Source organism: Choloepus didactylus, chromosome 8 (genome assembly GCF_015220235.1).
Source record: "Choloepus didactylus isolate mChoDid1 chromosome 8, mChoDid1.pri, whole genome shotgun sequence".
Lineage (NCBI taxonomy): Eukaryota > Metazoa > Chordata > Mammalia > Pilosa > Megalonychidae > Choloepus > Choloepus didactylus.
The window spans coordinates 22,202,138-22,215,080 of NC_051314.1; the positions used below are offsets into that span (position 1 = coordinate 22,202,138).

Consider the following 12,943-nt stretch of genomic DNA (forward strand, 5'->3'; position numbering starts at 1 on the left):
AAAGTATAGACTTTCCTTATGACCCAGCAATCTCACTTCTATTTATATACCCAAAAGAAATGAAAGCAAGGACTCGAGCAGACATTTACAAACTGATGTTCATAGAACCATTATCCTTAACTGCCAAAAGGTGGAAGCAACCTAAGTGTCCATCAACAAAAGAATAAATAAACAAAATGTGGTATTTACATACAATGGAATATTTTCCAGCCATAAAAAGGAATAAAGTTCTGGTGCGTGCTACAACATGGATGAACTTCAGAGACATCAAGTTGAGTGAAATAAGCCAGACACAAAGAAATGGATACTGTATGATCTCACTTATATGAAATAAGCAGAATAAGCATATTCACGAAGTCAGAAACTGAAATACACAGTACCAGGCCAAGCACGGAGAGAATGTTTAATTGGGGAGTTCATGTTTAATTGGTGTGGTGTTTCTGTTTGGGGTGACAGAACAGTTTTGGAAATGTATGATGGTAATGGTGGGTCAACTTTGCATATGTAATTAACACCACTGACTTGCATATTTGAAAGGGAAAAAAAGGGATTTTAGGTTGTACATAAGTTACCACATACAAACCTACAGAATTGTACGAGATAATGTAAACTGTGCTAAAGTTAACTACATAATTATAATAATACTATACCATGTATTGTAACAAAGGTACCACACTAATGCAAAATATTAATAATAGGGAAAATTGTATGTGAGAGGGGGGATTATGGGAACTTTATACTTTCATGATGTTTCTGCAAACCTACAACTGCTCTGATAAAAGAGAGAGAGAGGAAGAAAGAGAGATAGAGGGGGGAGGAGAGAGAGAGGAGAGAATGTATAAGACTGTGAGAGATTTATAAAGAATTTTATGGGACTATAGAAGAAGGGTACTTCACCCTCATAGGTATGCTAAAGTAGGCTTCCCAAAGGAGGTGCTCCCTGGACGTGAGTGGGAATTAACAAGGTGAAAAGAAGTGGTGTACAGAGGAAGAAAGCATTCTAGGTACCACATAAGCAAAAGCAGGAAGGAACATACCGAAGGGATGTGCATTTGTGTATAACTGGAAACCTTTCATATCGCTAGAGCATAAAATAAAAGGGAGAGAAGTAAGATAGACGCTGCAAAACTAGGCAGAGATCAGGTCAATAAGCACTTAGTATGTCATGTTAAGAAGCTTGAACTTTATCCTGTAGGCAAAGAAAGTAACTGAAGAGTTTCAAGGCTGGGAGTTATATGTCAGACTGTTTTAGATTTGTGGACAATGGAATGGAGGGGCACATAAGTGGAGAAACAACAGTTAAGAAAATGAGGCAGTATTCCAGACGAAGGTTTGAAATGGGTTAAGGGTTAAGAAGAGAATGGACTGAAGAAATCTTAAGAGGTAATATGAGCCCAACTCAGCCACTAGATATAGGGGTAGAGGTGAATGGAGGGAAGATTCCAATGTGTTATCAATCCACTACTAGAAAAGCACTGGATTTAAGCTAATTTTACAGCAGCACTGATATGCTTACACTGATCCAGTCATACTCTCTTATGTGATCTTTGCATTTTGGAGGCCAAGAATGGGTATATACTCCGTTTATCCGGCATATGGATGGATGAGCAGAAAATGGGGACAAAAACTAAATGAAAAATAGGGTGGAATGGTGGGGGATAGAATAATTTGGGTCTTATTTTCTACTTTTATTTTTTATTCTGATTTTTATTCTTTTTGGTGTAAGGAAAATGTTTACAAATTGATTGAGGTAATGAATGCATGAGTATACATGATAGTACTGTGAATAGCTGATTGTACACCACGGATGATTGTATGGTATGTGAATATATCTCAATAAAACTGAAAAAAACAAAAGAAAAAAGAATGGGTATAGAGAGCTTAGCAAAACAAACAGGTGGAACTTGTGATCTTGTTCTTATTAGCATCATGCTCTAATCACCTACATAAAGCAACCATGGGCAACCCCAACAGGTAAGCATAACTGGCGAGTCTCTTGACTCCGTTTTCCTCTATGTTCCTGAAGCCAGTGACCTACACAGTTGCTGACAACATAAATAACTACCAGCACAGGGAAGGGTATGTGGTTCAGCGGCAGCAGTATGAACAGCTGCTTTCCTAAAACTTAACCCAGCCAGGCCAAACTTTACAAGATTGGCAATGGATTTTGGGCAGCCTGTCACCAAATGTAGTCAACATCTGGAGATGAGAAGACCTGGGGAGAAAGTTCCCTCTGAACCCTTTACAATCCCCCGATTTATACAAGTCTAATGGGCCTGTGGAAATGGAGCAGGAGAGAGCTGTGTGTAACCCATAACAAGCCTGGCATTTCTCTTTCCTCGGAGTTCTAAAAAAAACGAACTGAAATGAACAAAAAAACTAATCAACAACCGTCAGATGAGAATAGGTATACACACACACATACAGAGTAACAAACTACATCAAGGCTTACCTTTCGTTTGTCTTCATCTGTTGATTCAAATTTGAAAGTAGCCCTATGCTGAAGAGGAGAAAAAGGAGAAAGAATGTCATTTTAAATATATAGATTTTAAATTTTGGCTATATTTTAAAATACATGAAATAATGTCCCTGTAAAAATGTTGCCTTTCCATCTTATATCTTAATATTCTTATTAAAGTGAGAGAGCTAAGCATGTAGCAAATAAATATAAAACATCTAAAAAGACTACAGCAGATATATAAACAAAAGAGCAGAGAGGATCAAGCCACTGACTCCCAGGAAATCTGGAAAGCTCTGCATAGAGTATTTGGCATCTAAACTAGACCTTGAGGGATGAATAGGAGTTTGGAAGGAGGGAGGTGGGAAACATTCTAGGAACAGAAAGAAAGGCTCAGATATGTGAAACTGTATGATATAATTGTGAATTAAGCAGCTCTGGGAGACTGAAGCATAGGAGGTGGAGGGAGTGGAAAAAAAGTGAGGATAAAAAAGTAGAATGGACAGAGATTTGGAAGGGCCTTTGTTGCTGAGGAGCTTGTACTTTCTTTTTCATATGCAAAAAGAAATCATTAGAGAAATCTGAAGAGGCAATAGACTTGATAGGCTGGTATTTCTGTAAAGTAATTCTATAAGAACGAGGGTTTTAATCATGGCTCTATCACTTACTAGCTCTGTCACCTTGTGTGAGTAATTTAAACTCTCTGTAGGTGGTTTTCTCATCTGAAAACAGGGAATAATACAAGTTCCTAGTTAACTGGGTTGTGGTGAGGGTTAAAAGAGCTAAGTCATATAAAACACCATCTCAGTGCCTGGCATATAATAAATACCCAGTAAATACTAGGGTTAGAATGATGATGATGCCAATGATAATGAGGAAAATAACTGGAAGGGAAGAGAGATTTTCATGAGTCTCCCAAAATGATTGTCAATGCTGTGTTTTCCACTTTGTAGCTGAAGTAGAGGAGAATGGATGTTAGAATAAGTTAGCTTGCCCACTGGCACAGAAAGAATGATTGTATCAGAAAAATAGAGCACAGAATCTCTTATTCTCCTCTTAAGTTTTATTCGGGAGAACCAAATGCTGTTCTGAATCTTAAGCTTTTCTTTAAAAAAATCTCCAGTGAACATCTCCCTATTATTCTTTGGTTCTCTCATTGGCCACACTGACATTTATTGTCAACCCACCAGGAATTAAGTACACCAAGTACTAAAGATATCATCATTACAGGTGGTTCTGCATTGACAGCTTTGTAGGAGAAGCAATTTTTGAAATTAAATGAGAAGTATTGGCAGAAAAGCAGTCCTAACTATAAGAAATGGTCAGAGGAAAGACAGGGTAAGAGAGAAGGGCCATTTGAGGAAAACCTAAGGGAGGATGCCTGGCACATGACATGCAAAACGATGAAAATAGATGAAGTCAGGTGGTAAGGGCTTGGATTTAAAAATTTTATACCTGACCTAGTAGATAAGTGGCTGGCAACCAGGAAAAGACTATGAAGGAAGTATGAACAGCAGAGAATTTAGGAAGAATATTTTGAGCAATAGCTCACAGGCCAGATCAAAGGAGAGCAAGACCGAGGACATAAAGCCCTGTAAGGAAAGAATAGGGATCAATAATCCAGGTGGGATATTGCTGACAGCAGTATAAATTGACATAAACCTTAAAAAGAAAAACGATTTGGCAACATGTATTATAAGTCATAAAAATATTCACACCCTTTAACCAAGAACACCCATTCCTAGGAATTTATCCTAATGAAATCATCCAAAAGGAGAGAAAAATTATATATGTAAGCATACTCACTGTAGAGGTAGCTAATATTGTGGAAGCAAAAAGAAATCTAACATGAGACTGATGAAATAAATTGTTGTATACCCATCTATAAAACAGTATACAGAACTTTTAAAAAGATAACTATGAAGTTCTGGAGCAACTTGGGAAATTACTTATGATGGCATCAAGTAGAAAAATAGTAAAACATCAAATTATCTATGATGGCAGTAATTACATAAATATATGGATGCATTAGAATGAAAATTTGACTGCTAAAATTGTAAAAACAAAAATAACTATAATGGAGTACTGGAATTTCTGGTGATTTCTTTTACAAAACTTATTGTTGATATATTATTTTTATAATAAAAAGGGAAAACTTTTAAATAAAGAATAAAGAAGGAAGGCAGGAGGAAAAAAGGATAGGCAGACAAATGAATGAATAAGTTATAAATCTGAGGGCTATAACTTAGGAAGTTACAGAAGTTATAGACCTGAGGCTTTAGTAAAAACTAATGTTAGATAAATACTAAAGAAGCAGCAGACATCAGGCTAAGGTTGTAAGCTTAAACTTAGTAAAGGTCCAACACAAATGAAGATAAATAATTACACTCAGAAACCAGGAAAGCTTAATTTTTGCCATTATATGTGAAATATTAATTCTGTAAATTATCCAAAATAACTGTACCTAGCTGCCAGTATAATGGTTTTCATAGACCTTTTGGAGCATTTATGGTGATGAGACAGAAAAAAACATCATCTTCTGGAAAGACACCATTAAATTATAAAATTATCCTTTAAACAGTTCCTACGTAGAATTAATCTTAGAATAGTATCAAGGACTCATTTTTGTTACTTTTTAAATGCAAGGCTGTTACTGTCATGCAACCATAGTTTTGTTTTGTTTTGGTTTTAAGTTTCCAAAAACTTTGTCTTCTATCTAGTGTAAGGGCTTACTTTAATTAAAGTACAGTATGTGGAGGTAATACAAATTGAATTTTGGATGTGTCCATCTATGCAGAAATTTAGCCCTTTAAGACTGTTTGGAGCCAAACGATGTTGGCTTTTATAAAGCTGGCTTCTTTCATCAGATTTTGATTATACCTAAACTATTCAGTAGCCCCAACCCTAACTCTCCCCTCTTTCCAAGGTTGAAAGTTGGGGGTAGGGTAGAGTAGAGGGTGAGCTAGCATTGCTAGCTGTAAGTGCCTTTCTAGGCATCAGTCAACCACCCCATTCCTTTTTTATATGCTTAATTTCCAGATGAACAGGAACAACAAGTCAAATATAAACTAAAGAGTAAAACCATCGTTCAATTTAGAGAACAAGTAAGCTAGGAACAGCTCAGTGACCCACCACCCTCATTATGAGGACTCCCCACTGTAGGTTTTATACCCTATGAATAGGATCTAAAAAGCTCAGGTTCAGAAGTCAAGACAGCCTTGGGTCTGAATCCCAGTTCTGCTGCTTACTAACCATGTGATACTGGTGAAGTTATTCAACTTTACCAACTCTCAGAGCTTCCTTATCTTTACGTATAGCACCTTGCACATAGTAGGCATCCAATAAACAGCTGCTATTGTTATTATTGCACCTGGTGTTATTATGGCATCTGGTCAAATACCGACCTACAAATAACCAGGAGTTATTTCACAGATGTCCAAAGATATACTCAAACAGTATCAATACAAGGAAACTGAATTGGAAGATGTGTGTGTGTGTGTGTGTGTGTGTCATGAAATAGGGATTATAATTATTCCCATAACTAAACACCAGTAACTTAGATTATATAACCCAATCCGGAAATGAGAACAAGGTATAACAAAGGAGTAGCCCACTAAACAAATTGAATATTGGATGCGAATATTTGCTTCTGTGCAAAAACCTGCTGTGTCAACTCAGAGTCAGAACTCACCCTCAAAGTGGAAAGCAAAAAGTCCCCTTACATAGTCCAGGATATTTATATAGCCCTATTCGAAAGGGGAGGCTGTACTATCTGTCCTAATATTAAGCCTCTATCAATTGGGCTCTTCTAGCACATAAATAAAGACCTCGCTGCTATCAGCACTGTTTTCCTTTAGTATGAAGACTACTCCACTCTTGGAGATCTACCTACCTGCTTGGGTTCTAAATACCTTCTACTATTCATTTGGCCATAAACTTGCCATATTTCTTGCCACATTCCAGTGGCAAGAAAAATTTCCATATTTCCATCATATATAGTGATGACGAGAGCTAAGCCTTATGCTGTCTTCCCCAGAGCCATGGGTTGACTTCCGGGGTCACCATGGCAGTTCATGCATGTTGGGTTTACTTTCACCTTTTCTGTAAGTTCTATCAACATCCACCAAGTTCTTTCATTTGCACTATTCCTTCAAATAAAGTAATTTGGTACCCCACCCCCCTGAAAAAAATCCTTTTGGAGCCTGCTATAAGATAATCATATGCCTAGGTGATCTCTATGGCCTCCAAGCCATCTCTTTGATTATCATCATAGTTGATGACTTTAGACCTCAGTTTCTTCATCTTTTAAAATATCCAATTATCTCTGAGGATCCTTCTAGTCTAAATATCCTGTGATTCAAGGAACCATGACAGTACTGTGTATCTTGGGGCCCATGATCACTGTTTGCTGTTGATAATCACAGTAATGATGGCAACCAACCTCCCTACTAGATCTGTTATCAGAACAGGCCCTGAAGGAAGAGGAGGAACTTGGACAGTCTAGACTAGAGCAAAACATACTTCCTACAAGTAAGAGCCTCATTCTGTAACTGGAAAGGAGGTGATTAGGGCCCAACAATTGCCAAAGGAAGTAGTGTACTGCTCCTGAGAAAACTTGCTCTTCTGTGCTCAAAAACAGAACAGAATAGGCAGAGTAAAGGCACCATGGCCCTGAAAATGGAATCTGAAGAGTAGATCTGTCACATTAGTATGAGCCCTTGAGCACTCTGTCTTTCTGAACTTTAAATTCATATTCCAAAAAATATGAGACTATTTCCATCTCCCTTGTAAGTTATAATATAAGAAGATTATATGTGATGAAACATGTGAAAGTGCTTAGGATAATACATGGTACAGAGCAGGCACTCAGTAAATGTTAACAGGTGAACTGAGAGGGGTGAAAAAGAACCACTTTTTTTTTTTTTTTTAATCTTTCCTAAGCTGACTCAACTTATAGGATGCCCTTGAAAAACAGACAAGTTTCATTCTTTCTGGGATAGATCTCTCTTCCCAAGATAACAAGGGAATGAAACAAGAAGGCTTTGAAACTAGAGTCCCTGGAGCATGGCAGAAATTAGATATTACCTGGAGCCAGACAGGTACTGTTGCTGTGAACACACATGGTGCAAGGTCTTCTGCTGCTACCCATTAGAAAGCAGAGGGCCAAGGATCAAGAGAAAGAATGGAGTATATCCCTAAATGTTCATATTGGGCTACGTCAATTCAGTACCATATTTTTTAATTCCTGCCTTGTTTTTAATTTAAAGCTAACAGCTATGCAATGCTTCCTCAGTGCTAGGCACTGTTCTAAGTGTCTTATACACATAACTCATAAAATCCTGACAACAACCCTATGATGTGGGTACTATTACTATCCCCATTTGGCAGATGATGAAACTGAGGCTCAGCAAAGTTAAGTAATTTGTGCAAGGTACACAGATAGTTAAGTGGAGTACCAGAGTTCAGGCAGTGTGGCTTCAGACCCTATGCTCTTAAGAAGCCACACCTCTTGAGTACCTTGATCATTATAATTGTAATTAACTGAGCCAGTGATTCCTAGGTGCACTGTACTCAGTGTTTATCACCTAATACTTTATTTAGTTTAATCCTCACAATAATTTAAGAGAATGGTAATGTTATTGCTATTTTATGTATGAGAAAACTGAGACCCAGAGGCTTAAAATAACTTATCCATAGTCATGAGGCTAATGGAAGAGCTGAGATTTGAACCAACATTCATCTGACTCCAAATCCCACCTTCTTTCCACTATATATGACTGTCAGCTTTTGAAGACTGACTTTATTAGAGAAATATGGCAACATAATGAACACATCCCCACTCCCCCCACAATGAATTCTCTCTCTCTCTATATATATATATACACACACATATACATATATATACACACACACATATATACACACACACATATATATACACACACACACGCACTCATTTCCCTTTTTGGTTAGACTCCTCAGTGCCCCATAGTTACCTCTTATTCCAAATATTTCTCAAATCCAGATGAGGAAACCAAAGCACATGGTATAAAACCACTTTTTCAGACTCCATATATAACAGAGCTAGGCAATTCAATTCTATCTCCCTATCCTTACTGCCTGACCACTGCAATCATATTTCCCCTTCCTATTTATTTACCCCCAAAATCTCTCCCCTTGGGGGGCAAAGTCCCACCGAAACATGAAGCCCAGCTATTTTCTTTACACTCTGGCCCTACTATCATCAGCATTAAATACAGTGAGCTCTCCTCTGAAAGAGCTAACTGACCCAGTTCACAATCAAGTCAGAACATTCTCAGGCTTGACCCATCAAAGTGCAAGTGCTTGGAAAATCCTCCTAAGTACTTTAGAAATACCACATTAAACAATACACACTGGGCATAACAACTTTAAAAAACATTCCCAATGTGAAAAGAGGAGCTGGAGATGACCAGGACTTAAACTGGTAAGCACTTGGCCAGGAGTGATAAGGGGAAACCAACCTGGAGGGAGATCAAGGAGAGAAAAGGATAAACTGGAGGATGTAAATCTAGAGTTCCAATGAGTTTCATGAAGGGAAAAAGAAACAGAAGGAGGTGATAAGATCCTAAGAAGGTTTTTCCTTCTTCTTCCCCTATAGAAGAAAGTTCCTATTTATTACTGGGTATCTGGCATACAATAATTGCTAAACAAACATTAACTGATTTGACACAGTGGCCAAATTTTCTGTTGTGTTTTTTTCCTTTGAAAATCAGTGTGTAGTTGCCGCCAATCTTTTTTAGAAAGCAGTAATAAATTAAGTTAAATGAATATAATCTCCACAATATGTATATCTATGCATTAAATGAGTTTCTACTGAATTGGGAAGGTATGCTCAACAATAAAGCATATCAGAAAGTGAAGGAGCCAAGATATGAACAGAATAGAACCCATGCATCCTCACAAAGAAAGCAACATAGTGCTGTAGAAAAAGCACTGGATTTACAGTCAGACAACCTAGATTCAAATTTCAGTCCCATCTCTAGGCGGCTGTGTGGACTTGGGACTACATTATGATGTGCAATTTCATCATTTGTGAAATGGCTAGTACCACCACTGTCCTCGCAGAGTGACTGGAAAGATTAAATGAAATGAAAGCTCTTTATAAATGAGAACTATGTTTTTTGTTTTTGGATCTTCTCCACCCAGGGCTAAAATATCATATAGTAGCAGCTCAATTATATAAAATGTATGAATGCACAGTGGTAGCATACAGCAAACACTAGAAAGAGAGATTATGATGGATGCAACTGAAAAGAAAGATGTTACAACTAGGGTATGAGCTGGTGTTTCTTGTGTTTTCACAGAAGGAAGTAGTCATTCCTAAAGTAGCCTTCCAAGTGGAAGAATATAGACATAGCATACTACTCTTTTGAAGTGAACATTTAAAATCCCTAGAAGGAAAAGTAATGGAGAGCTAACAGTTCTTGGAGAGAGATTCAGAGAAGTGACTGCGATTTCTAACAAGATACGTTTTTACTGCAGAATTGTATAGTGGAACGAACAGTAAATTGACAGTCTGAAGACCTAGGTTGGGATCCTGGCTCACAAGTATGACCTTGGGCAAGTTACTTAAGAGATCTAGAGTCTCAATTGCAAAACGCAAATGCCTCACAGGATTGCTGTCAAGAGTAAATGAGATAATGGATGGGAAAGCTGTTAATGTGATACAATTAGATATTATTAGGACTTTAGATCCTCCACCCACTTACAACATATTATATCCATGACCTTGGGCATGATTTCAATTCTTTGTGCCTCGGTTTTCTCATCCATAAAATGGGGAGGATGATACCATTGACCCAAAATCACTCTGAGGATCATATGAGACCAGGTATACGACATCACGCCTTGAAAATTGTTCACTGCTATAGATATATAAAGAACTGCCATCATTACTGATCCGTTTTATGCATGTCAAGGGCCGTGTTTATGCAGGGAAGCACTATTTTTATAGTATACAGGTGAGGACGCCTCCTATGTACTTAGCATCCACGAGAGGGGCAGAGGGCACAGAGGCACAACTAAGGATTCCGGGGGTGTGACTTGCTCGCTTGAGGGGAGGACCGTAGGACAGGCTGCTGGGCCAGAATCAGGGTAGTGGGCGCTGGAGTGGGGGCAGGGGGGTGCAGGATGCACGCATGGGAAAGGCTGGGGGCACAAACACGCATGCCCAAGCCGGAAACATTTTCGGGGGAAAGCAATGCGCATCCACGGAATGAAAGGGGTAGGGAGGGATGTGATGTGCAAGCCCGGAGGGCGGCCCGGGGGTGCGATACAGGACGCCCGGGGCCAGGGCTCTTTACCTTGTCGCTGTAATCCCTCAGGACTCGCTCGATAGCCCCCGCCTCGCCGGCCCGGACGATGTATAGGGCGCGCTCCTCATCCATGGCCGCAGGTGCGGGGGAGCCGCGGCCGCTCCGCGCGCCCAAGCCGCTGCCTCCAGGTAAACGCCTCGCGCCCCCGCTCGCTCGCTCCTTCCCAGCTTCCTTCCTTCCCTCCTTCCCTCCCTCCCTCCTACCTCCAACCCGCCAGCCTCCGCCCGGCCAGGCCCGACGTCACCGCCCTCAACTTTCACCCCGCTACGTCACCGGTCCCCCAGCAACCGGCTCCTCCAGGCCACCCCCGACAGGGCCCAGAATTCAGTCGCAGCCTGGCGAAGGGCCTGAGGCGGGGTCAGACCTGAGGCGCTGCTTGCTTTCCTGCCTCTGTCTCCCTCAGGGAAGAGTCCAGCCTTTTAAGTGGGCTTCCACAGACAGAACTGTTCTCTCCTGACTCTCCTCTATGAATCATTCTCCTCAGTGGACAAGAGCTACCGGGCTCTTCCCCTCCCATCTCTGAGCCAACAGCTAGCTGGACTACAATTCCCTGCATGCAGTGGTGTCATCCCACTCTTCCACCGTATGATTTGGCTAGCCAAATGGCATGACGGGATTAGTAGTCATCCACTGGAAAAGACGTCCCACCAAAGGCATGCTGGGAGCTGTGGTCCCCGCGACGGCCGGAAACGAGAGTCCGCGGCCGCCTGTGACTAGCGGTGGAGAGACCGTTAAGGGGAGGGTGAAATCCTCGGCTGTGCCTCGTTTTTGATCCTTAAGACGCTGACTGTCCTTTCGAGCCTTGGCTGGTTGACCGTCGCGGAAACTGGCAAACCTTGGTGGGAACTGTCAAGCACCAGTTTAATTCCTTCTTGTCTCTTCTAGTTGTTTCCGTCTCTGAAATCTTTGCTTCCTCGCTTATTTGCGATCAGATTAAGTATGTAGTTACAATAATGTGGGAAATTGCAGGCAGTTATCTGGATAAACGGGCACACGGCGATTCTTTGCCTTAATAATAATCGCTGCGATTTATCATGCCGGTGGGACACCAGACTCTGCTAGGTGGTTTCCATATAGTCTCTAATTCTCACAACACAGAGTTTTGTGGAACCAAAAGGAGCCGCACTCGAATAGGTTAAGTGATTTGTCCTAAAGTCACATGGCCAGTAAATGGGGAAGCCGGGATTTGAATCCCAATTTTCCCCCAAAGGCGGCTCCTTTACTACCACCAGTAAAAGTAGTAATACTGAAATAGTAGTAGTAGTAGAGATGGTGAAGGAAGACAGTGTGGATCATGAAAGAGGCTCAGATTTGCTAAGTATTTACTACGTGTCAGGCACTCTGTTACACATTTTGCCTGAATTATCTCAGTTTTTCACAGATTCATTTAACAAACACTTGAGGACCTATGCTGAGGGAGAGAGAGGCAGGAAAACAAGCAGTGCCTCAGTCTCACCCCGCTCAGGCTCTTGGACAGGCTGAGATTGAATTCCAAAATAAAGTCCCTGTCCTCCATGAGCTTCCAGTTCTAATGAGCAGCACTGTGAGTGAAGTTTTATTCTAATTTTGAGATGAGGAAACTGAGTTTTGAGAGGTCAATAGATTAATTTGCCGAGGTTGCAGAAGTTTGAAGTCCAGACTTTCTGTTCTCCCAAGCTATTTATTAGGGAATAGATGAATTCTTGAATTTCCAGTTTTCCACTCTAAGCAATCTTTACCAGAAACCATCTCTCTGCACACCCCTCACCCCACCCCCACTCCCACCCCCTGCCTTGAGCTGTCCTGAAGGGGAACTAGGGAGGGCAAAGATTCATTCATCCAATAATTATTGAGTTTCTTCTGTGTGTCAGATGTTGTGCTAGACACTGGGGATTTGGACATAAAGACAAACATGGAACCTGAGAGGTTGGAACTTCTGGTCTTTCTGTGGACTCTGCTTTCATGCAGCAAAGGTTTATTGAGCATGTTTGTTGAACCAGATGTTGGGGTGGATACTGTGTCCGTAATAAATTAAGTCAGAAAGATTTTAATCCATCTCTTGAAAAAGCATACTGCTTTGAAAGGTCATGGAGTAATAAGCTACATTCTTTAGGTAATGGTAATATCTTGCAATTGGTTTTAGTGGTTT

The 12,943-nt window shown here is 40.3% G+C and overlaps 1 protein-coding gene across 1 annotated transcript in view; it reads right to left on the reverse strand.

Moving 5' to 3' along the window:
• RIC8B (RIC8 guanine nucleotide exchange factor B) overlaps positions 1-10,983 on the reverse strand; it is a 151,249-nt gene extending 140,266 nt beyond the window's left edge. The window contains 2 exon segments of the mRNA XM_037846579.1: positions 2,453-2,500; positions 10,804-10,983. Coding sequence (XP_037702507.1) covers positions 2,453-2,500; positions 10,804-10,887 — 132 coding nt within the window. The 5' untranslated portion in view covers positions 10,888-10,983.
• Between the last annotated feature and the right edge of the window lie 1,960 nt (positions 10,984-12,943).